Source organism: Haemaphysalis longicornis, unplaced genomic scaffold (assembly GCF_048455015.1).
Source record: "Haemaphysalis longicornis isolate Haplotype H1 unplaced genomic scaffold, Haemaphysalis longicornis Haplotype H1 scaffold_7, whole genome shotgun sequence".
NCBI classification, from domain to species: Eukaryota; Metazoa; Arthropoda; class Arachnida; order Ixodida; family Ixodidae; genus Haemaphysalis; species Haemaphysalis longicornis.
In genome coordinates, this window is record NW_027526422.1 from 119,980,967 (window position 1) to 120,003,424 (window position 22,458).

A 22,458-nucleotide genomic window follows, 5' to 3' on the forward strand; every position below is an offset into this window, starting at 1 on the left:
AGGCCACCGTCGATTCTGAGCCAAGCAATGATCAACGCATGCGGGTCAATTCATACAGAGGACCTTATGCATGCGACTTAAGCAGTGTACAAATGTGATGCGGTAACGTCAGCTGGAAGGATGAAGATGTTTAAGCTGGTCGACTGGAAAAATTATGCATGTTTATCAACTGCTAGAAAGCCGCCGCGGTACGTTTGGGCGGCGGCCTGCTACAGCCGAGAGCAACGCAAGACTTGACTGCAGCGCCACAAGTTCTCGCGGCCGCTGTTCAGACCACCCTTCTCCGCTGGAGGAGATTCGGAGCTCCGAAAATTATTCTAGTCAGAGTTCTTGAATACATACCAGTTGCGTAACTCCGCTTCAGAATCAGGGCGGTGCAAGCCCCCATGCTCCGTTGAAGCTGAAGGGCAAGCGTACTGGTACGCCCGTAGCGGACAGTAACTGAACTTCGCTAAACTACTATAAACGATTTTTTTTTGTAAAATAAAGCTTGTTTTCTAAATTACAAGACATTACTAGGGGAAGTTTACTTGTGTTTTTGAGGCGTTTCTTTTTATGACTTACGGCAGCAGCCGCAAGCACTTGAGTACTACCAGAGTCCTTCAATGCCTTTCTTGTCATGAAACTTCGCGGTCACGCTATGGGAAAGCTTCGAGCGCTGCCACGCCGCGACGCTTGTGTTGATCGGAGGGCAGCCGGGGGCATGGTCAGAGCGCGTTTGGCAGGGAACGGACCACGGAGTAAGATAAAACAGACGCGCGCCGCCTTATCAGCAGTGCGCTTTCTCTTTACGTGTCGTGGGCCGCTCAAATGGACTTATCATTTTGTGAGTGGTGAAAAAATTTAGTGCGAACGGGCATGCTGCTACTGCGTTCCTGCCTGCCGGTCTGGCTACAGAGCAGCGGCGGCCGCCCCATGTCCTCCGATCTGCGGTGGCGCCCCTCGCGGTAGCCTTTGTCCCCGTACGAAACTTCGCCGGGAGTTTCATGGCCAGACAAGCATTGAAGGACTCTGGTACTACTTCAATTTTCTGCCGGCAGACGACAGGCTAGTCAACTTGCCCTGTGCTTGCCCCGGCGCAGGGATTCAATGGAAGACCGGCTTTTGGTATACATGGGGCCTATGGGGAGTTTAGCAACTGGGTATTACTGAAATCCGTTACTAGAATCCAGTAACTCTGGATTCTACTAACGTTGGTTAACTGGTAGGCCTAGTTTGACATGAGCGCGATGCTGCTAGGCACGCTGTTGGGCTCATCGTTAAGATCGCCTACCATCAAGGCTGAGTATAGTCCTAACAAAATAGACATTCATGTGATCTGGCCTGTGGCGATAACAGAAGCTGTCGGAAGATCACCGCTAGTTCATCTATCCATATCTGATGTGAGGTGAACATTAGTAGCCAAACATATCATGTCCAACCGAGGTGATTGAGCGATGACGATGAATGATACCGTCTCCTACGACTCCTACACGCACGGCCGATTGCCCCATTGCTGGCGAGCTCTAGTTAGGCGCCGCTTCCTCGCTGTCACCATGGTGTGAGCCGTGAAATGTGGCTTGGCTCGTTCCAATAAACAGGTGCAGAGAAGCAGTGTGCAGCATATGATCTCCGAATGAGTGCCATACTCAGCATGGTGTGCTCCCAGCCGCGTCGTTGGACCGGCCGCTTGCTGAGGAGTAACTGTCAGTGCCGTATTAGGCCCATGGTCCAGTTTCAAACATACCCGTACCGGACAAATGATTTTACGGCATACCAACACAAGCATTGAAGGACTCTGCCGATACGAAACACACGCCTCCTCTCTCTCTGTCCCTCATTGCGGAGAGGCAGAGTGAGAGCAAACTTAATTTGGCGACTCAAGTCCGAACCCCGATATGCGGAGGAAGGAGGTGTTCTGCGCTCCTCCGAAGGTGGCGGGCTTGGCGGAGGTGTACGCGTGCTTCAATGTGTGCAGCCAACAGGGACCACACGGCGGCTAGTAAATTATCGTTTGGAGCGACCCAGCTTGACCCCGAATATGGAACATCAGGGAGAGGGTTAGGGGAAATAAATGTGGGAGACGAGGTGGACCGTACACATCGCCAATATGTGTATTACTTATCCCGCTTGCCGCTGCATACCTTGCAGGGTGGACAGCCCGCCGGAGGAGGGAAACAGAAGGATAATGTCCCCAAATCCCGTGATTGGTTTTCCAAATCTAGTTGTGTAAAATCTGCGTTACTGTGTATGCGCCCTTGCGTCGCTTTTTTTTCTGCCTCGTTCCCTACCTCCTTAAAGGAGCCATGAAGAGAAAACACATGTTTGGTTCATTCAAAAGATTGCCTCGTTAGAATCATACTGACACCACTTTTAACGTAAACTTCGCTCAAATAAGCCACATAATTAGAAAAAAAGGGAATGGCCATGCGACCCACTAGCTGATTTCCCGCAACAGAACCTATGATGTCACACGAGACAGCTCTGCGATTGGCGGTGGGCGGCAAAAGCAAACGAAAATTAGGCAGAGTATAAGCCTGGCGAACGAGCTATTTGCCTTAAATTTAGGGCACATTCTTTTTAAAACCATAAGAATGGTGCTAAGTGTAAGTTACGAAAGCACATGTAAACATAGAAGTACCGCTGCGTACTGCTGTTGTTGGTACTGCGCGCACTATTCTTGTTTAGCTGCACAGGGCTGCGGGGCTTTGGGGTTGTCTCAGACGACACTGGCCGATTGATTGACGCGACGGTGTCTTACGTGAACATATTTGTCGAGCGAGCAGTATGTTTCACGAAACGAATTTCTCCCAGGACGAAAAAAAAGGCAGAAAACGACACGCCACGGTATGGTGGCGCCATCTAGGTGCAGTAACGTAAACAAACGCGCGAATACCTCGATACCAACTCTGCCGTACAGGGTGGAGACACCCTTTGAACGGTCCCATGCCGCTGCGATTGGGTCAACGTGCTCAGCGCGTTGTTCGTTTCGTTTCCGACGCGACCCAGCAACGCGAAACATATATGTTGACTCAAACTTCGCCAGTTAACCGCGTTGCGGCGATACGTTTAGCGCGATTTTGATACAATGACTTGCTTCGGCGGCGAGTGAGCGATCCAAAATGGCGGCCCCAGCGTGTACGTGTCTCTACTCTGTACAGCGGACGCGTGAATAAAGGGATCCTAAGCTGCAGAGCGGTCTGTGATGTCATTGCAGCTACGAAAACCCACGATTTAGCGGGAAAATCAAAATTTTAACATACATTGATTAATTTCTCAGTGAATAAAGCAGCGTTTGCATTCGAACAAGCGCTGGGGGCACTACAAAACACAAAATCTTTCGAATAACACAAACTTGTACTTTGTCTTCATGGCTCCTTTAAGAGCAATATATACGAAATATGGACTGATACGCCCGTTCTTGTTCTCTTGTGTTTTCTTCGATCGTTGATTGCTTAATTCTTCTTGCTTTCAATTTTGATTTCTTTTTTTCCTATTCTTTCTTTTTCTTGCTTAGAACTGGTTTACCTCATTGATGTATGAACAAACCACTCCTGCTTGGGCCGCCGAGGGTCTGCAGTATTGTATAAATAAATAAATAAATAAATAAATAAATAAATAAATAAATAAATAAATAAATAAATAAATCGATTGTCCGGACTCATGAATAAAAAATCATATCTGAGAAGATTTAAAAAACTGAATTGAACTTTATTCGTGAATAATGTCATTCGTATTTCACACAATTGAAGCAAGAACAAAAACCGAAAGAACAGCCGTTCTTCTTCTTGTTCTCTTTGTTTGGCATTTTAGCAGCACTGTAACGAGCCACATCACCTGAAAAGCAGACAGGTTGTTGCCTGAAAGTTGGCAATGTTTCTGGATTCCTACGTGAGCGATGAGACAGCCACTTTATTGTAGTCGTGGCACGTCAGGCGCAAATGAAGCGCTATATAGCGGAAATGTGCTACAACATTCTGCAAAGTTTCTTTGTATTTCGCTGCGCAAGTTCAGAAACCTTCCGGCACGCTGATCGCATATCACAAGGCCCAAGTGTGTGCAAGTGAGTGCCAAGGGTAAACGAAATCGCCAGCGTGAGGGTAGACCACATTAAAAGAGGCCGATGGGTGTCTCGACGACCACAAACCGATGGTTTGGTCCACAAAGAGCACAAAGGAAACCATAGAGGGCATAACTTCGAGGATGCACAATTTTATATCAAGCCACTTTAGAGTTGACAGCATTAATGCATACCGCCCGCTACGCTTAATGAGATCCGTACATAAGCACATTCAACCAACTGACCAGAATTAAGAATGACGCTATGCAGAAGGGAGTCGTGCTGGCAAACAAATTGAACAAGTGAACCGCTCGTCGCACTGATAGCAATTCCCGCAATACAAGCTATAACGTCCACGCTATACGAGATGCCACGGGCGCAGCAGGGACTTAACCTAACGTGATAACACGCTGGGATAAAACTGTCCGCCGAAGGGCAGGTCGGTACGTGCACAACGAAGCCTGAACTAGGGCGCACCGGTGGAACCACGGCTCGCCTTGCGAGTTGCGCTACTCGTGCCACTTCTCTTTCCCGAGCGGGCCTTTCTTGGCTGCCCACCTTCACGTGAAACTGATCCAGCCGTGCCGGATGTGCTTGAAGCTCCTTCCGCTTTCTCTTTTCGACGGGTGCCGGCGCCGATGGCACCCGGTACAGCTCCGCTCTTTTGAGTCTCAACACTCGACCGAGACCCGCTGGAAGCCGAGCTGGTAGAGGACCCCTCCTGACGCTTCAAGGAAGCTGGCTTAACGACGCGGGGAAGTAACTGCGGTGCCGTCGACGTGGTGGTAGCCGCTGGTACTTGACGAGCGCCGCCTGGGGCAGCGGCTACGCCGCCGATCTCCGGAAAAAGGGTTTCGCTTCCGAACGGGAGTTCGCCCGCCTGTGTCCACGATTGTGGCACTTGCGGTACCGACGACTCGGAAAATGGGTCGCAGCAGCCCGGATTTAGGCGCTCCACGTCACTCCAGAGATGCGGCGAGACGGAAGGTGGGAGTGGTCCCGCAGACCCGCCCTGCGAATTGGGGATAAAAATATTGGGCGGCAATTAGGCGATGCGATGCGAGGTCACAGGACAACTTTGGTTATAATGAGGCGGCAGTGTATCACACCTGCTGCTTGCTCACCCGCTTCCCGAGGTAGACCCATTTTTTCGCTAGGTTACACCCTGCGCGCCCCTTATAACCGCTCCGCATAGGATGCTAGGGAGCCCTGAAGGCCCCACGATCGAAAGATTCCCCAGTGCTCCGGCTGGGAGAAGTGAACTCTGAAAGCCCCGTGGGTCTCGCGGGTCTCGTGAACTACACTCCTGCCTCAGCCGTTCTCACACGCATCATCCACAGGCGGTATTTCGGAGAGTAGGGCTGGACGATGAAGACTGACACTGAGTGATCTACTTCAGCAGACATTGCTGGGGTTGGTGCACAGTTGAGCGTGACGATATGCTGGTTCCCTTAAAGCCTCATAACATTGCCGCTGCAGGTTTACTGCAGTATACGGGAAGGCTATTTGATGCTTTTTGGCAGCGTTTCCGCAAAACGCTAAAATCTTTACCCTAGTGTTGGGTAGGGAAGAAAATTTATTCGATCTGAACCGCAACTTCTGTGCATTCCTCTCCTGTCTACGTGAACAGCGAAATCGCTGCATGATTATCTACCTTTCCTGTTGGTCAGTGACGTTTAATTCCCCTTTTCGGTGGCGTGGACAGTAATGAGATACATGGAGACAGTACGAGAAGAAACGATGCTAAGCGCTGGCATCACTGCCAACAAGGCGGTAAAGCCTCTCCATGTATACCCTTGCCCTGTCTTCACCTTCGTGCGAGTGTGCGCAGGTAACGGCAACTCGATGAAAAGGGGGCCCTTCTACGAGCAGCCGTGGTCTGGTCAACAGAGCCTCGGGGATAAGTCCGTCGCACATAATTTGAACGTCAAGCAAGTAATAAGAGTGGACATTTCTGTTATCGTAGTCACAAAACATCGGCCACCCAATGGATCGACCAACAAGAATCGCGGAATCTACCTACAAGAGCGGAGTTTGTTGTCCGGAGGTGAAGAAGCACCCCCGCCTCTTCCCATTGCAAGCGGCGTTGCTATTCTCTAGTACATGGTGGAACGCCGCTGCGAGGACTGTTGATGCACGGTGTAGCTGCGTCGCTTTTTTGTCTCCTTTCAAACTACAAGGAAAGCGAGGCAAGCTGCTCCAGAGGGGATATAAGCATAATACGAGGTTTTCGCACACCTGATATTCTGGTTTATCACTACGCAAATGAGCCAACTTTTATAAGAGAAGGACCAGGAACGAGACGGCACACTAGCTGACTCAAGGTAAAAAAAAAAGCAAATCGCAACCTTTACTGACGGTTTTGGGTACGGGTACGGCAAAATTATGCCAACCATTATTTTGACTTAGGCTTGAGTCCCTATGTTCTTATCAAAGTAATGCTTTGCGTTAGTGGTGCTTAGTGTGAGCATGAGTTTGAAATTCTCTGATTCGTTGTTTATGTGGTGTATGGATAGAGGAACAGTTTACTTTTCGCCAAATTGGCAAGTTGGATTCTCCTTTTTCTTCTGTGAATCGATTGGCATTGCCAGTATTTAAAATGCAGAACTGTAAAATGGCTTTACGAACCACTGGCAAGCGTTTTTCCTCCCAGCCCTTCATATTTATCAAGGCATTTTGTAATTTGTGTTGTTTGCGCTCTAAGACTGTTGCTCCTGTTACCCAAGCGGGGCAAAACCCTGGTTAGAAGGTTACACCCCATTTTTCTTTCCCTCGCGGGTATTACTCCGCTGTACGGCCAAAATGAAATAATGAATACAACACGATAACAAGTTTTGTGCTGCTCTGCCAAACGACGCAGGGGTTATACCAGCCTAGGCGGTTGTTTTTCTTATACAAACGAAAAACTAAAAGCTTGTCTGCCGAAATTTCTGCGCATAGCAAAGATCTTCGGGAGGTTGCAGTGAATCCGAAGAAGGCTACTATGACCTTATAGCCAAATGTGTTGCTTCGGCACATTAAACTCGCGTAATATTTAACAGTAGAAAAAAGCAGCAGTTTGATGCGCGTCAGTGGTGTCAATCCCATTCAATGGGCGGAGGGACGGTTCACCAAAGGAGGAGGGCGAGAGACACGTTCTGAAAACTGTTTGAGCGTGGAGAGCTTGGGTTTCGCCTTCGTTAGCTTTGATCAAGTATATCCCGCTCTCAGTCTTCAATGGTGGTGTGAAACAATTTCACACCACCATTGTTGCAATCAGTGCAACTTCAGCGCGAGTGATGGGTTTCTCGTCATGTCGGCAGTGCCGAAAGAGGCATATAAATAGCACATTAAAAGTTTCCTTAGGACGACACTTGATATTGGAGCTTTTACGGTTGACATGACAATGGCAATTTGTAACTCGTCGTGGTGGCTCAGTGGCTAAGGTGTTATGCTGCTGCGCCCGAGGACGCGGGTTCGATTCCCGGCCGCAGCGGCCGCTTTTCTGATGGAGGCAGAAAGCAAAAACGCCAGTGCGTACGAGATTTCGGCGCACGATAAAGATCCCCAGGTGGTCAAAATTAATCTGGAGCCCTCCACTAGGGCGCGCCTCATCGGCTGCGTTGCGTCGGCGCGTTAAACCCAACAATCAATCAATCAATCAATCAATCAATCAATCAATCAATCAATCAATCAATCAATCAATCAATCAATCAATCAATCAATCAATCAATCAATCAATCAATCAATCAATCAATCAATCAATTATTAAATCAATTAATTAATCAATCAATCAATCAATCAATCAATCAATCAATCAATCAATCAATCAATCAATCAATCAATCTGCCATTTGTGAAGCATATCTTAAAGAACCAATTTAATACATGTACGCCATTATCGGCTTTTCGGAGTTTGTTTTAGTGCAAAGTAAAAACAGCAGCGAACTTCGAAGCTGCGTCACATGGCTCGATGCGTGTCTCTCTACAGTGTGATTTCTCTTGCTTTGACAGTACATGTTCTCAGGGGCGGTTTAGTCGCGGTCTTACATGCCGTGTTATTTGTCGTTGCACTGTGCCCAATCGCTTCCATTCAAGGCTTGCAGCGATCGACGAGGTACGAATAGCAGGGTATTCAGTTGTATTTAAAAAAGCGCGACTTCAGTTCGAACAACAAAACTTGTAATTTGGTTCTTCGAAAACTGAAAAATTTTGCTTGCCTTAAGAAAATATCGAAATAATCACCGTATCTTAGTTGTTTTCTTCTCACTGCTATTACTAATTAAATGCGAAAACCCGCCTGACAGCCAACTGTAAGCGAAGCTACGAACTAAGTCAACTTCATGCAAACCCAGCGACCAGAACAATTGCGATTAAGTTTTGGGATGGTGCTGTCTCAAAATATCTGCCTATACGGGTCAATCCGTGTGACGACGCCTAATTCTACCTTGTCACAAACTGCACCACAGCTGTGAACTTGTCTGCAACCTCACCGCTTTGGCGTCTCGTATTCCGTGCTTGGTTTTGCCCTTCTCAGATGCCCCCTGCTCGGATTTCCCGGGAAAGTTCGCCTTCTCCTGCGGAGCCGTTTCTCGCCGTGATTTTTTGCTCTTGCGCTTCGCAGGTGAAGCAGATGCGGTGGAACCTGAACCGGAAGCGACGCTACCGGTTCCCTTTCGAAGGGGCGTTGCCGAAGAGGAGTCCTGTGCAGTGGAGCTCAGCTTCTCTTTAGAATGGCCTCTTTTCCCTGATACCTTAGGAACTGGCGTGGCGGCTCCGGCCTTGACCTTCCTTTCCTGCGAGGCCACGCTGGATGACGATCCGGACGAAGCCGCAGCTGGAGTACTGCCATCCGGCACTTCGGTCGCACCCCCTTTCCTGTCCTTTCTTTTTGGCCGGTCGGATCGGTGACCTTTTGGCGAGATAGCGAGCTGGCCATCCTTACTCCGAGCCTTCTTTCTCGGCAGGGCGTCATCCTTAGGCCTCCCGGAACGTGATTTCTTGCTTGGACGCTGGGCTTGGTGACGTGGATCGGGTGAAGTGGAGCTCGATTGGATTTCCCCGGCAACCGCGAAGCCTTGCGGTAAAGATGATTTCAATGCAACACCAGGATCACTTGACACAGACGTGCTCGATCGCGCCGATGACGGCGTTTGTGAGGAACTCCGTGGTGTCCGTACCGTGTCCCTGGGCAAAACGGGACCCCCTGGTGCAATTGTTGGGCACTTTTCGTCACGTCGTTGCGAAGCCGTTGAAGGGCTTCGCCCTTTCTTGGCGGGAATCTTTCCGTAGCACATCAGCAATGACTCCGTAGATCGCGCCACCACGTGTGACAGCTCGTCGCATGCTTGTAGATTTAGTTCAGGTGTCGCGTTTAGTGGTGACTGCTGCTCGAAGGGGGGCCGCCGAATCCCCGAGTCGATTGGGTGGTCCCACAACGTGTATTGCGTGCCAAAGGCAACTTCCTCGGCTTCTAAATCTCGCGGCAGGAGAGCCCCGTGTGTCGAAATGTGCGGTGGTGTTACGGGAGATACAGGCGACGCCCAGCTGAGAGGCGATCCTCCCATTCCGGTGTTTCTTCCTGGCAAATCAGCGACGCTGGCACAGCCACTGCTGAAACTTGAACTTTTCTTGGGTATCAAAGCTGGTGTTCCGCAGGCAGTCGATGCCTTCCTTGGAGTCGTTCCTGCCGCGAGTAAACGGTTGGCGTCCCGCGGCGGAGTCAGTTCCGTCGCTGATGTTCGTTTTGGTAACAGCGCCGGTGGCGGGTTATTAGGCGCGGCTGTCTCCGCTTCGGCTGAGCGTAGCAAGCTGCTTAGGCCATGGGACTTTGCGATTGTGCCGGACTCCGGCACTACCTGCAGGCAAGCACACCTTTCTAAATACAATGAAATTCGAGCGAAGAATAAGTTTTCTAACATATTTTCAACGACAAGTTAAATTGAAAACAGTAAACGCTGCCAGTATAGTCATGCGAATTTTCATCCAGGTGGTTAAAAAAAAAAATATCAGGCACTCCTCCGTCTAACGACGGCGATGTTTAAATGCGAAGCTTTCTTCTGACGAATCATCGTCGTCTTTACACGGTGGAGTGCAGCATTTTTCTGTCTAATTTGCACGTCCATGCACCCGTCTCCAAATTCAAACCGCTTCGACCATGTCGAAATGGAGGAATCGGATAGACGCCGGTTTCTTCTTTGACTTAACCCGTTTTCGCGTTACAGACGTCATAAGCGAGAACATTAAAGCTTTGCTCTAATTCAGGTGCATAAAGTACTCTCATGTTAGCGGAGTTAATGGGTTAGAGGAGTTATGTTCTAATAGTTACCCGCAGTCGCAAATCGTGGCTGCGGTTAATTAATCACGGTGCGGCAAAGATAGCTGGTACTATTAGGATCATAAATTTACAAGGAACGATTTGGATTTTTTAACGCGAAACGTTTTACAATGTACAGAAGCAGCGTTTACTAAATAACATGTGGACGATAACCCGATTTGAAAAACCCGGTGTGTCTTTGCATCTTTGCAAAATTGGCGCCATGCTTTCCCTCTGATTCTCGTGACAAAAAGCGAGGACGAGGTAGCGTCAGAGTTGAATAGCCAGACATGGTTTAAGAGCACTTGTTTCTTGGTGTTCGGCTCTTCATAGGAAAGAACAAGTAATACGTGCTCCCGGAGGGCTGTTTTTAATGAAGTCTGCACATTTTATTTTAGTTTTGCGGAAAGCTAAATGATTCCATTTGTTGGTACTTCTGAGCAATTTTTGATGCAGTAGATAATGCCGGATAATGCCACTTACTAAAAAAGGACCTATTAGGTCACTGTTCTAACAGTTATGCCGTTTTAAAGGGCGTACACATGAACAAAATAACCATAAACTGGGTACACAAAGCGCTGGTCCGACTAACCGCGTACTCAGCAGTGGTGCTCTTCTCCCATGGTGCAGTTTCGTATGGACAACTTGAGTGAGGCCATGCCCGCCATTATTGGTTATGTGTGACGACAGAATCAGCCGAACACGCGGGAAAAATCGTGAGAAGTGCGATTACAAGCTTGTACACACCTAAAAATTTGCCGCACGACATTCTCCACTGAAGGAAGGTAGCAATGAAAAAGTATTTGAATAAGTTATAACACTGCGCTTAGGAGGAACTCTTCACGAACCCTTCAACACTGCCGATAAACGCTGCTGCTCTTTCCTTAGTTCCCAGAACCACTGCGAAAGTTGCGGTTAACGCCATCACAGAGCGGCACTGCGTTACTTGCAGTCCGCACTAGACAAGCCTTCCAATTGCTTGTATGCTTTTGTTGCGATCTTTTCCGAAGTTGCTATCCAGAGCCTTTATTGCTGGAACTGCTGAAAACCAGCCCCGAAATCCCTCAAACGACGTGACAGGGGTGCTTAAACAACGGCAAAACTGCAATAGAATAAATCTTTTGAGGAAGTTACCAAGTCATCTCATGGACGTGTAGCAGTAATATTTGCCCGCGGTACTTTGCTATCAGCTGTTATAGATACTGAATACACTGACTCTCTTCTTGAAGAATTTAAGATTGAGAAGAGGTGATACAGTCGCGCAAGGTCTCCCCGTTGGGTAGCAAGGACCAATCTCTGAAGAATGCCGACAGGTAACATGGGCAGCCGATGCAGGAGCATGCACAAAAGATTCGTTACTTAATTCACCTATGTGGCAAGCGGGACACTACGAGCAGTTTTTGCTGTGAATAAAAACCCAGCTTTGAGGTGCACCTCTCGCCCCAAAAAGGCACCGCATATTTATATGTAATGACATTTATTTATTTATTTATTTATTTATTTATTTATTTATTTATTTATTTATTTATTTATTTATTTATTTATTTATTTATTTATTTATTTATTTATTTATTTATTTATTTATTTATTTATTTATTTATTTATTTATTTATTTATTTATTTATTTATTTATTTATTTATTTATTTATTTATTTATTTATTTATTTATTTATTTATTTATTTATTTATTTATTTATTTATTTATTTATTTACATTACTGCTACACTCATTCGAGAACATAGCAGGTGGGCGTACATCATGTGCATTCAAAGGAGCGTGTGGGCAAGTAGGCTTCCTTCACGAGGAAAAAAAGAACATATGCGCGCATAGGCACAAGTAATTATACACATTTGCACATACACACGCGTATATTGCAAGCTGCAGTAAGAGGAAAAGTGAATAAATATAAAGCAAGGAAACCAGCAGATCAAACAGGTAAGAATAGTACTACTACAAAGCTACAGCAACAAAAAATACACAAGAAACGAACAGATCTGAGACCTAAAAAGGCTACACGTATTCCATGTTCGATTCGCGTGACGATGAATTTTATTCCTGTATTGAAAAATCTAGCATTTGGCTGAAGTAAGTGCATGTTATCATCGAATCCAGTTTATTCTACTCTTGTATTACAACGTAAAGAAAAACGAGTACAGAAACGTGTCTTTACTACAGCTAGGAATATTCGGATATGATGCGGTCGTGTTTGTAACGCGTAGGGCGGGTCTCAGAAAAAGATATGTATTAATGCGTAGCATTCTTTGCCGAATACACCCCCCCCCCCTTCTCCAGCCAGGACCGTGCCACACCATGCATTTTCGCAAAAACGCAGATATCGCGGAAGTTCAAGCTCTAATCGTTACAATGGCGTACATGGAGTAAACCGGTAGCACGAAATTTTGAAAAACTAGACATTAAGGAACATATAAAAAATACAAAAAAATGGCGAAACGTGTAACGCCCTGGATTTCTAGAAGAGTGAAGATTTTCGAAAAGTTCCACCTGTAATCGTTATGATAACGTAAATAGAGATAATTGGTCGGAAAAAATTTCCAAAAATCAAAAAATAACAAAAACATTACAAAATTACGAAAATGGCAAAACGTATAACGCATGGCATTTCCACAATATTCCAGATTTCGCGAAAGTTCAACTATAATGGTTATAATAGTCTAAATGGAGATCAATGGTTGAACGAAAGTTTGAAAAACTAAAAAATAAGAAAAATATAAAACAATTAGGGAAAATGGCGAACCGTGTAACGCCTGTATTTCCACAATAATGTATATTTCGCGAAAGTTTCAAATGTAATCGTTGTAATAACGCAGATGGAGATAACTGGTCGGACGAAATTTTGGAGAACTAAAAAATAAGAAATATTAAAAATTAAGGAAAATGGCAAAGCGTATAACGCGTAGCATTTCCACAATAATTCAGATTTCGCGAAAGTTTGACCTGTAATCGTTATAATAGCGTGAGTGGAGATTATCGGTCGGACAAAATTTCGAAAACTAGAAAAAAAATAATAAGAATGTAAAATAATTACGGAAAGTGGCGAACCATGTAACACACTTCATTTCCATAATAATGCAGATTTCGCAAAAGTTCCAAATGTAATCGTTATAATAACGTAAATGGATATAATTGGTCGGACAAAATTCTAAAAAAAATATAAAAACAAATACGGAAAAGAGAACATCGTATAACGACCTGCATTTCCACAATACTGCAGAGTTTGCAGAATTTTTACCTATGATAGTTATATTAGCGTAAATGAGGTAATTGGTAAATATCAATTATTAAGCACTAGTTCTAAGAACAAGAACAATAAAAAATACGGAAAAAGACGAACCATGTAACGCCCTGCATTTCCACAATAAGGCAGATTTCGTGAACGTCCCACTTGTAATCGTTATAACAGTGAAAATGGATATAATTGGTGGCACAGAATTTAGACAAACTAAAAAATTTGGCTGGAAAAAATTCACACTCAAGACAAGGGGCATAAGAATGCTACGCATTACTAGATAATTCTCTAAATTTCTGTAGAATTTTTTATGCCTATCTATCTTGTAACTCTTATGAATTAGCTGGTATAGGAATTTTAGGCGAGCTTGCCTCGCTCTGACAGAGTATTAATTCCTGAAGCAGCCAAAAGGTTAGTAGGTTAGTCCATATAATGGTAGACGCACAATTAAAAAGTACTCAAGATGAAGACTGGTCCTCCAGTCGAAACGTCAGTAAACCACTGTTTTTGTTTTTCATCATGCGTCTACCATTTTCTCAACTATCTCTTCCGGCTTCTCGAGAAGTTTCTTTTACTGCTTATATATATATGTATAAATATAGTAATAAATTATAGATTATACAGATTGAAGTAGTTGATTATGTAGGAAATAGATAGTGATACATTGGACTCATTAATAATGTGTAACAGGTACTATGTCTCGAATTGTAGTGACATTGTGATCGCACGATGCAGCAGATTTTCACACTATGGACCCTGACGGTGCATCGAGACGTAGTGCAAGGAACACATGATTGTCTAGTTCAATGCATCACTATCTATTTCACGCACCATTACCTCTTTATACCCCCACGATTGCACCTCACGACGAATTATCACGATCATCATCATTCCGACTCCTCCCTCCTCCCCCATGGGGAAACGAATCCCGAAAAGTCTAGCGGCCGAGCCCTGGGAGGAAGGGCTCGGCCGCTAGACGAGCTACTATGGCCGCCGGGCAACACCAGGGAGAGGGACAGCGTCCACGAGGCGCTGGGCGGCTACCTGGATGCCTCAGGGCTCCGCCTGGCACTTGACTCTCTGGCACAGTGACTGTGTGAACTTTTACGAGACTGAGCGAACTTTTTTTTTTTTTCTCTTGCTCCAGACTTTGTGTGGGTGTGGGAGTGAGTGTTAACTTGTAAATATGCCCCTCTCTCTCTTGTGTTCTGTAAACATGTCACCTCTATCATCTGTCTCTCCTCTCTATGAATCTGTCATCCTCTGCCCCAACCCCCACACCAGCAGGCGTTCCGGTGTCCACCCCTAGGTGTGACAATTTACGCCTGCTGGTGGTCTTTCCTTTCCTTTTTCTTGACAATAAATTCATTCATTCATTCATCACTTACAGTGGCGATTCGTATCACTACTATGGCGCTACTAACAACGCCACCACTAAAATTACCGAGAATGGCGGATTAATTTATGGCAGAGTAGCGAGAGCAGAACTCATTTCCCTCCTCCCCCATGGGGAAACGAATCACGAAACGACTCTATTAACAACGTCACCACTAAAATTACTGAGAATGGCGGATTAATTGATGGCAGAGTAGCGAGAGCAGGAGTCATTTCTTATGTTCTCTTGAGTTTTATAGGGTCATAATTCCGCCCCACCCGATGGTAATACTACGCGGTGGCCCCATGGCCCAGGCGTCGTGCTTGTGAGCACGAATACGCCGATTGTATTCCGGCGGAGGAGGGTGTTTTTCTTAAGGGGCGGCAAGCAAAAACGGCTCTGAGTGATGAAATGTCGGTGCACGTTAACGAAGCACAGGTGGTCGAAATTCTTCCGTTTTCCTACGATGCGTCTTAAAGCCCGGGTGTTGCTTCGCCGCACAAATCCTTAGCGAAAAAAAAGGCAATGAAGGACAGTGATATGACATTATAAACAAGGATCACCGTGCATGATGACAGAAGTACATTTCTACGCGTACTCATTATAATCATTCGTTATTAGTATTCTTTACGGTAATAAAAATTCGATCATCGTAGTAATCGTGAGGACGACGTAGGGTTCCGCGGGAAGGTTGAATATACCTCTTTAATAGTACTGCAGAGAAGGAACTTAACCGGAATGGTGGGAAAAAGCAGATGGGAAGCTACTCCTGACCTTCGATGTCTGGAAAAAAATTAGCAGTGGCTTAGCTGGGCTATGTGAAGATATACGTGGCGTGAGCTAAGTTTCGCCTGGTTATTCTTAGGTTTACTGGTTGTCTAGCATTACCTGATTATCATGCTTACTTCTGCTAAAACGATTTTCAATCCAATCCAATCAGATCCAATCCAGTCCAATCCAATCCAATCCCATCCAGTCGCGGCGGTTCCGGCGCACCAGCTGTTGCCGTGAGACGGCACTGCTCCTCGCCCATGCGCAGCACGGCTCTGCAGGAGCCACGCGAAACTGCTCAACCTCGGCCAATGTAGCTCACGCTACAAAGTGTTTCCAGTACAGTACATTCTGCAAAGTCGCGTAGTAGCGGGCGGCGACAACAGTGACACCCGGAAACCTGTCTAGGACTCACGGAATTATCGTACTTGAAAGAATCATGGAAAATGATATGACAGCATGTTGTACCAGATGCGTGGCTCACCTCACCCGGGGCAGAGCGAAACTTCACGGGCGGTTGCCCGTCGTCCTCTGCCGAGCTGTCGTACCGCCAGTCACTGTTCGTAGGAATGATGGCGGCTTCCACAGACAGGATAATGTGGGTGCCCAAAGCGTCACTCGTTGTGTGCGTTGGTGAGAGCTGGGGATAATAACGTGAAAGAACAATGGGATGATGCCGAAGGAGCAGAGTCTTTCCAATAAAAATACCCGCGCTTTTCTACGGTTGCTCATCATCGTTCCTTATGTTACGGGCACGTCACACTCTAGTGAGTCATGAGTGGGACAACAACTCCGGTAAGTCCCATGGTCAAGGATAAAAAAAAATGACGAAGATAAACATTGCAAAGAATACCTTGCAACAGAGTGGTGAGCGCAAATAGCGCAAACAATAGCGTAAAAAAGAGATGTGGACGAAGGGAGGGACAGGTCGAGTGCCGTCCAGAGCGCTGCTCTGCGTCTCTGCAGCGCTCGCCGTGTCCCTACCTTTGTCCACTTCTTTCTTACAGCTGTTCTTCAAAAAGAACACACTGCGCGTTTTCCCTTTTTGCGATCTTTTGTGGGGTAACGGACTATGTGAACCTTCGGTTGTAACGTAAAGGTCTTATGCACGCAAGTGAAAGCTTATGAATCGCACTTGCCGGGAGAGCGAACAACTCGGAACTAAGTTTGTAGCATGTCTGTCGTAGCAGAAAACGCGCCATGTCCCTCTACACGGCTGGTACGTAGCTCAAATGCATGAGATTTAGTTTGCTGGTACTGCTGCAATGTATAGTTAGCCTGCAACGTGTTCTATGCAAAATAGATGAACAATATTGAAAAAAAAAAAAAAAACACGAGAAACATCGATTAGCCTTTGCCACAAAGCGTATTCAAAATATCGGTGCTGGCGGATGTAAGTACCATCACTTGATCTCGGATAAATAAATAATGAATAAAGGTTCCGAGAACATAGATGACGGGCTTCCTTACTGGCATGCTGTCCTATCTCGTTCAGCGCACGGTTCATTTCCGCGATTCATGTTCCAGATAGCTTTGTCAGGAAGGAGCTTAACTGATATTTTTTGTTGCTCTTCGCCTAGACGTGTCGCAAGAACGTTTGAAGGATAACTAATTTTATCTAAACGAACAACATATATCCTGACGCGAGGCTGGTTTTTGCAGAGTAGAAAACAGTAGCTATTTGTAAATACCTACAAGTGGGAGTATATATTCCACCAATTTGTGCAGATTTCTTCGGGATTGGGAGATATGACAAACACAAAAATTAATTGTTGATTGACTCGACAAAAAAATTTTGATGTCCCAAATTGTCGACGTAAATTAACAAAGCTGGTCAAAGTAAGCAAGATACAAGGCTTGAGCGAGCTTCTGGTAGGATACTGCTTTGTTTGGAGATTAACACCCCCTACCCTTGCTCGCGACACGTGACGGCTTATATTACCTCATCATAAGATCGTGAAAGATGTTTTAACATTTCATTCTGATTATTATCTCGTGGCAGCGTTTAGGCTATGTCACAGTTTGAACATGTCATTGTAAAATGCTTCCACCAGTATAAGAAATATATATAGTTTCATCGTACAGGACTTATCCGATGTTCTCCGCAAATAGCTATAGTAGTCTTTCCCGACGCTTACTTTAATTCTGGTTCCAACTGAGGCATCACGTTGTTGCCCCACTATGAGGTGGCAGGTGGCCAACCCCAATTGCATGCACTAGCAACGTTACAGGATTTCCGTTCCATCGTTTAGGAATCCCACTGTCGCGTCAGAATAGGCACCACGTGATTACTCTTTCTGCACCCACATCACGCTCCTTACCTGCTTGGCAGGTGGCTGTGGTGGGGCGGCCACTGCAGCCCCCTCATTCGCCTTCAGCGCGGCCTCTGATCGCTTTCTGTCGAGTACTTGAGCAGTCATCGTTTGCCGGTACTGCATACAATGCTCCCAGTTCACGGGCTGCCACGTGGGCAGGGGCACCAGGCTGTCGCTCATGCTCTGCGTTTCAGTCAATACGGAAACTCTAATTGCCCGCATTCCTTAAACATACTGCCCTGATCAGTAGTGCATCTCAAGCTTGTTCGTTTTAAATGAACCGCTGCACAAACTAAAACGAATTACGAATGCAAGCCCCCCAGCGTTCAAACGGCTTAAAATCATTGGAAGATATGCACCTCCTCACTGAATCAAATATTTTTCTTCTACGCTTGCGTTGTATTTGTTTTTGACAAACGCTAACCATAGCGGGTGCTTTTGAGTTGGTGCGGTCGTTACAAATTGGAAGCATTTCAAACGCGAAGAGGCGGAGCTTAGATATGCGCCAATACTTTCCAAATTGTCAGCTGGGGCCCAGTTCTCTAAAAAAGGGCCGTCGTTTTGCAACGACGCAGTCGCGCTATGCAAATGCATGTGTTCTTGGGTTGGGGCGCCGCTTTAAGGGCTGGAGGAAGGGCAGAAGCCCCTGAGCGGAGCACTGTAACAAGGGCGAAAAGCGACGCGCAATACGACGGGAGGGAGTGCATGTCGCTTTTGCGCCCTTGTTACAGTGCTCCCCTCAGGGGCTTCTGCCCTTCCTCCAGCCCTCAAAGGGGCCCCCCAACCCAAGAACACATGCATTTGCATAGCGCGACTGCGTCGTTGCAAAACGACGGCCCTTTTTAAGCGCGAATGCACTTTATAAGCGACCCTGAATTCCGGTGACCGCCGTCCGTCTACATAGCAACAGGTGCGGGTGCGCGCGCTCCTCGTCTTCCTTGGCAACGGGGGGAGATGGGCGCGCGCTGCCTGGCCGCTGACATGGCACATACCCACGTGGGGGATTGGCCAGGAATCGGGCGTGAGAAGGGCTAATGCACCCGCTTAAAGGAGTACTGACACGAAATTTCAAAGCTGAGATCCGCTCTAGCAATCAAGTACAACGACAACACAAATATGTGTCTGTGAATAAATGCATCTTTCTTTCTTTGTAGTTGTGTGTGTGTGTGTGTGTGTGTGATCTCTCTTTTGCGAACATTACCGAACCGCGCAAATTCAACTCGTGCATTCGCACTTTCACATTCTTCCCCTCGGGGAAATGCGGGGAATTTTTAGAGAACTGGGCCCCTGGCACGCGTATATAGTACACGCTCTGACACAGTGCAGGTATACTAGTACTACACATTGATTGAAAGTTCCGCTGTTAGGCATTACGAAAGACACCCAGCTAGTCTCACATCCCTCCCCTCAATTTCATGGCGTTAAACAAGTACGCAACAGAAACGCTGAATCACCCGTCTAGTGAGCATTTGATTGAAATCGTACGAAACTTTATCATATAAAGGTGAGCTCCATATTTTTTCAGCGGTTAGTGCTACCACGAAGCATGTTTAGTTAAACGGTGGGCTAAGATTTGTTTCCAGCGGCTAGCCACAAAAGGCTCATGCCCTGTGGGGAAGGACGAGCACCGCTTCTTCCTGGCGGAAAGCCTCAGTCGGCCATCTTGGTTCATGGGGCCACCACCCCGCATAACTTACTTCGATTGTTCTAGCGAGATCGACAATGTTCGTAATTTGAGTGCATGTTTAAGGCAGGACTGAGGTCTAACATAAATTCCGGCGCACTAAACACCACGGTATTCGATTAGAGACTCTTGATGGCTCCCATAATGTATTGACGGCTGCTTCTTCGTGTTTTATTTAGATAGGTTTTTAAAAAGATAATTGCGTATTTTCAAATCTACTGCAGTCATGAGCGTTTGCTACTGGGATCTTACCAGTGGTGTAGTTTTTAACTGGCGCGTGTGACGTGGTCAGAAACATCAGTGACAAACACAAAAACGCCAGGCCGCCAAGAATGCACTTATACACTGCATGCTCGACATGCCGTCTTAATTTGTGAAAGTGAAGGAGTTTTGGGGAAATGCCCGATTGCGAATGTTACGCAGTGCTCTTTTTACCCGTGGCTGATATCGTTTATCACCGGTATTCAAGTCTCCAAGAACATATAACCCCTCTTTGATTTAACAAAACCTTAACACACAATTTACAGTTTAGTATTTAGACTATTTAATTAAGACACACCTTTGGTAGATCGCGCTGGTGCCCGCTCCTGGCGACTGTTCCACAGGTTACTAAGGCGTGCGGAAAATTTGTTCTTCTCATAAAAGGTTCCCGTCTACCCAATGAATTCATCTCTCTGTACATATCTACTGAGAAATTTGTCAGAACAGTTACGTTCAGAAGCAGACGAGGGGAAATTTCTCATAAAAAAACTGAGGCAATATTTTAGAGCCAGTACTGTGCTTGTTTGAAGATTTCAGGTAGGCGTTGCCACCACACGTAAGAAGGAACACCTGTGCCCTCTTCTTACCAGCTTTGTCCAGTAGAGGATGACGATTGCGAAAACTGGGATGAAGCTGAGCTCTACAACGTCCAGCCAAATCACCAGGACGTGCAACCAGAACGGGTGGCGTTTCTCGGGAATGGGTTGCTGCATTAACTTGGCCCAGAGGATGACCTGCGGAATCAAGCCTCTTACTCCCAAATCACGTCATAGTTATCTGAAACCAAACTTAGTGTACCGCAAGAACATACAACACCTAAGACGTGAAACCCTGACAGCTTAACCTTTTAAAACTCGTAAAAGTTGAGGGACATCATGAAATCTACGACATAAGTACCGCAAATATGGCTTTTCCTGAGGCCGTGGTCACCGAAGTCTAGTTTGGGAGCGGTCTCACAGCATTCGGGAAATACACTGCAAATATTTCCGCTGTTCTAATTGTAACCTTCCGGTGCTGCCAGTGTGCACTGGAAGCTCTAGTGTACGGCCACCTGGTTACGCTAGGAATTTTCCACAGCAAATATAGTGCTCAACAATTGAGCCGTAAAGACATTGTATAATTGTGAATACCGGTGTAGAGCGAAATCGCGGCAGTGACGACACCGTGTGGTTTGTGACAATCACGATTGTTGCTAAAATAATCATTTTTGTATCGGGCTGGTGGCCAATGCTACTGGACTTGCTAGCGTACAGTGGTGCCTTGAGAGCAGAAACTTTTGCAACAAACCGTATTTCTCTGTTTTTAATATCTCAACAACCCTCCAAAGAACGTTGAGTGGTTATAATATTTCATTAGATTAAACAAGACGTTCTTCATTTTGTCAGCATTTTACGACATACTAATATTGCCGCCACATGTACACCGCTATAAAATGCCACTTAAAAAAAGGCCCGTCCTTGGCCTGACTCGCCAAAAAGGTGAAATCATGTCTACGCACCGACATTTGCGCGCGCTGGAAAGCGGGTGGTTAAAAGTGATTGGCAGACACGATGAAGCATAGCTACTCTGATCATTAGATATATTACGTGCCTTCATATCCTATGCGAATAGGCAAAACTTTAAAATAAATAAATAAATAAACAAACAAACAAACAAACAAATAAATAAATAAATAAATAAATAAATAAATAAATAAATAAATAAATAAATAAATAAATAAATAAATAAATAAATAAATGTTTTTTTTATTCTAACAGTGCCCGTTGCAGTACAGATAAGGGGCCCTAACCTTTTCGTTATTCGTCCCTTACGAAACGACATGTGATGTGCTCACACTCACAATGCACGTGATCGGTATAGCTGACGTCCAGCAGAATGTCACGAACAAGCCGGGTTGCCCTCCAGTCATTAGCTTGGAGTCAACGCCAAGCCTCCGTGAACCTGCGCATTGGAAAGGCAATATTGCAACCTTCTTTTTCTTCCTTGCTGCTTCCAGCCGAAAGTGTGAAATATGCATCTATCATGTGCCTGTGGTTATTGATTAAGTTGGAATAAAAATCAGAGCGCACACACATCTGGGCATTTCATGAAAAAGCAGGGTCTTTCAGGGACGAAGCCCCGTAGGGGATCGGGCTGTCAGCCACTCCTGCCTCCGTCGTCTCCGTCGGTACTAAAACACTAGGATACTCGTTTTTCAACGCCCCGCGCTAGAACGTTTCATCTCCGTGGGCCAAAACGCGCTCTAAAAGAACACACCGGGACACTCGTTTTCCAACGCTTCGCGTTAGAGCGATTAGTGCTTTAAATACACGAGACTTTTACGGCAAAGCTGTGTACCTCTACCTCCCCACCCCAACGGTTTTATATCCGTGGGCAAAAACGCCAGGCCGCCAAGAATACACTTATACACTGCATGCTTCTCCCCTCCCCAAGTTTCCCGTTAGTGGAGATGGTCCGGGATTTTTTAACCAG

At 46.1% G+C, this 22,458-nt stretch overlaps 1 protein-coding gene across 1 annotated transcript in view; it reads right to left on the reverse strand.

Annotated features, from left to right (window-relative positions):
* Positions 1–3,713: 3,713 nt before the first annotated feature.
* The window catches only part of LOC144144990 (sodium- and chloride-dependent glycine transporter 1-like), a 47,455-nt gene continuing 28,710 nt past the window's right edge, over positions 3,714–22,458 (reverse strand). The window contains exons 11-15 of the mRNA XM_077676489.1: positions 21,827–21,927; positions 20,574–20,720; positions 18,048–18,224; positions 16,211–16,366; positions 3,714–5,051 (exon numbers count right to left, since the gene is read on the reverse strand). Of these exons, the coding sequence (XP_077532615.1) occupies positions 4,506–5,051; positions 16,211–16,366; positions 18,048–18,224; positions 20,574–20,720; positions 21,827–21,927 (1,127 nt within the window). The 3' untranslated portion in view covers positions 3,714–4,505. The remainder of the gene's footprint in view (positions 5,052–16,210; positions 16,367–18,047; positions 18,225–20,573; positions 20,721–21,826; positions 21,928–22,458) is intronic.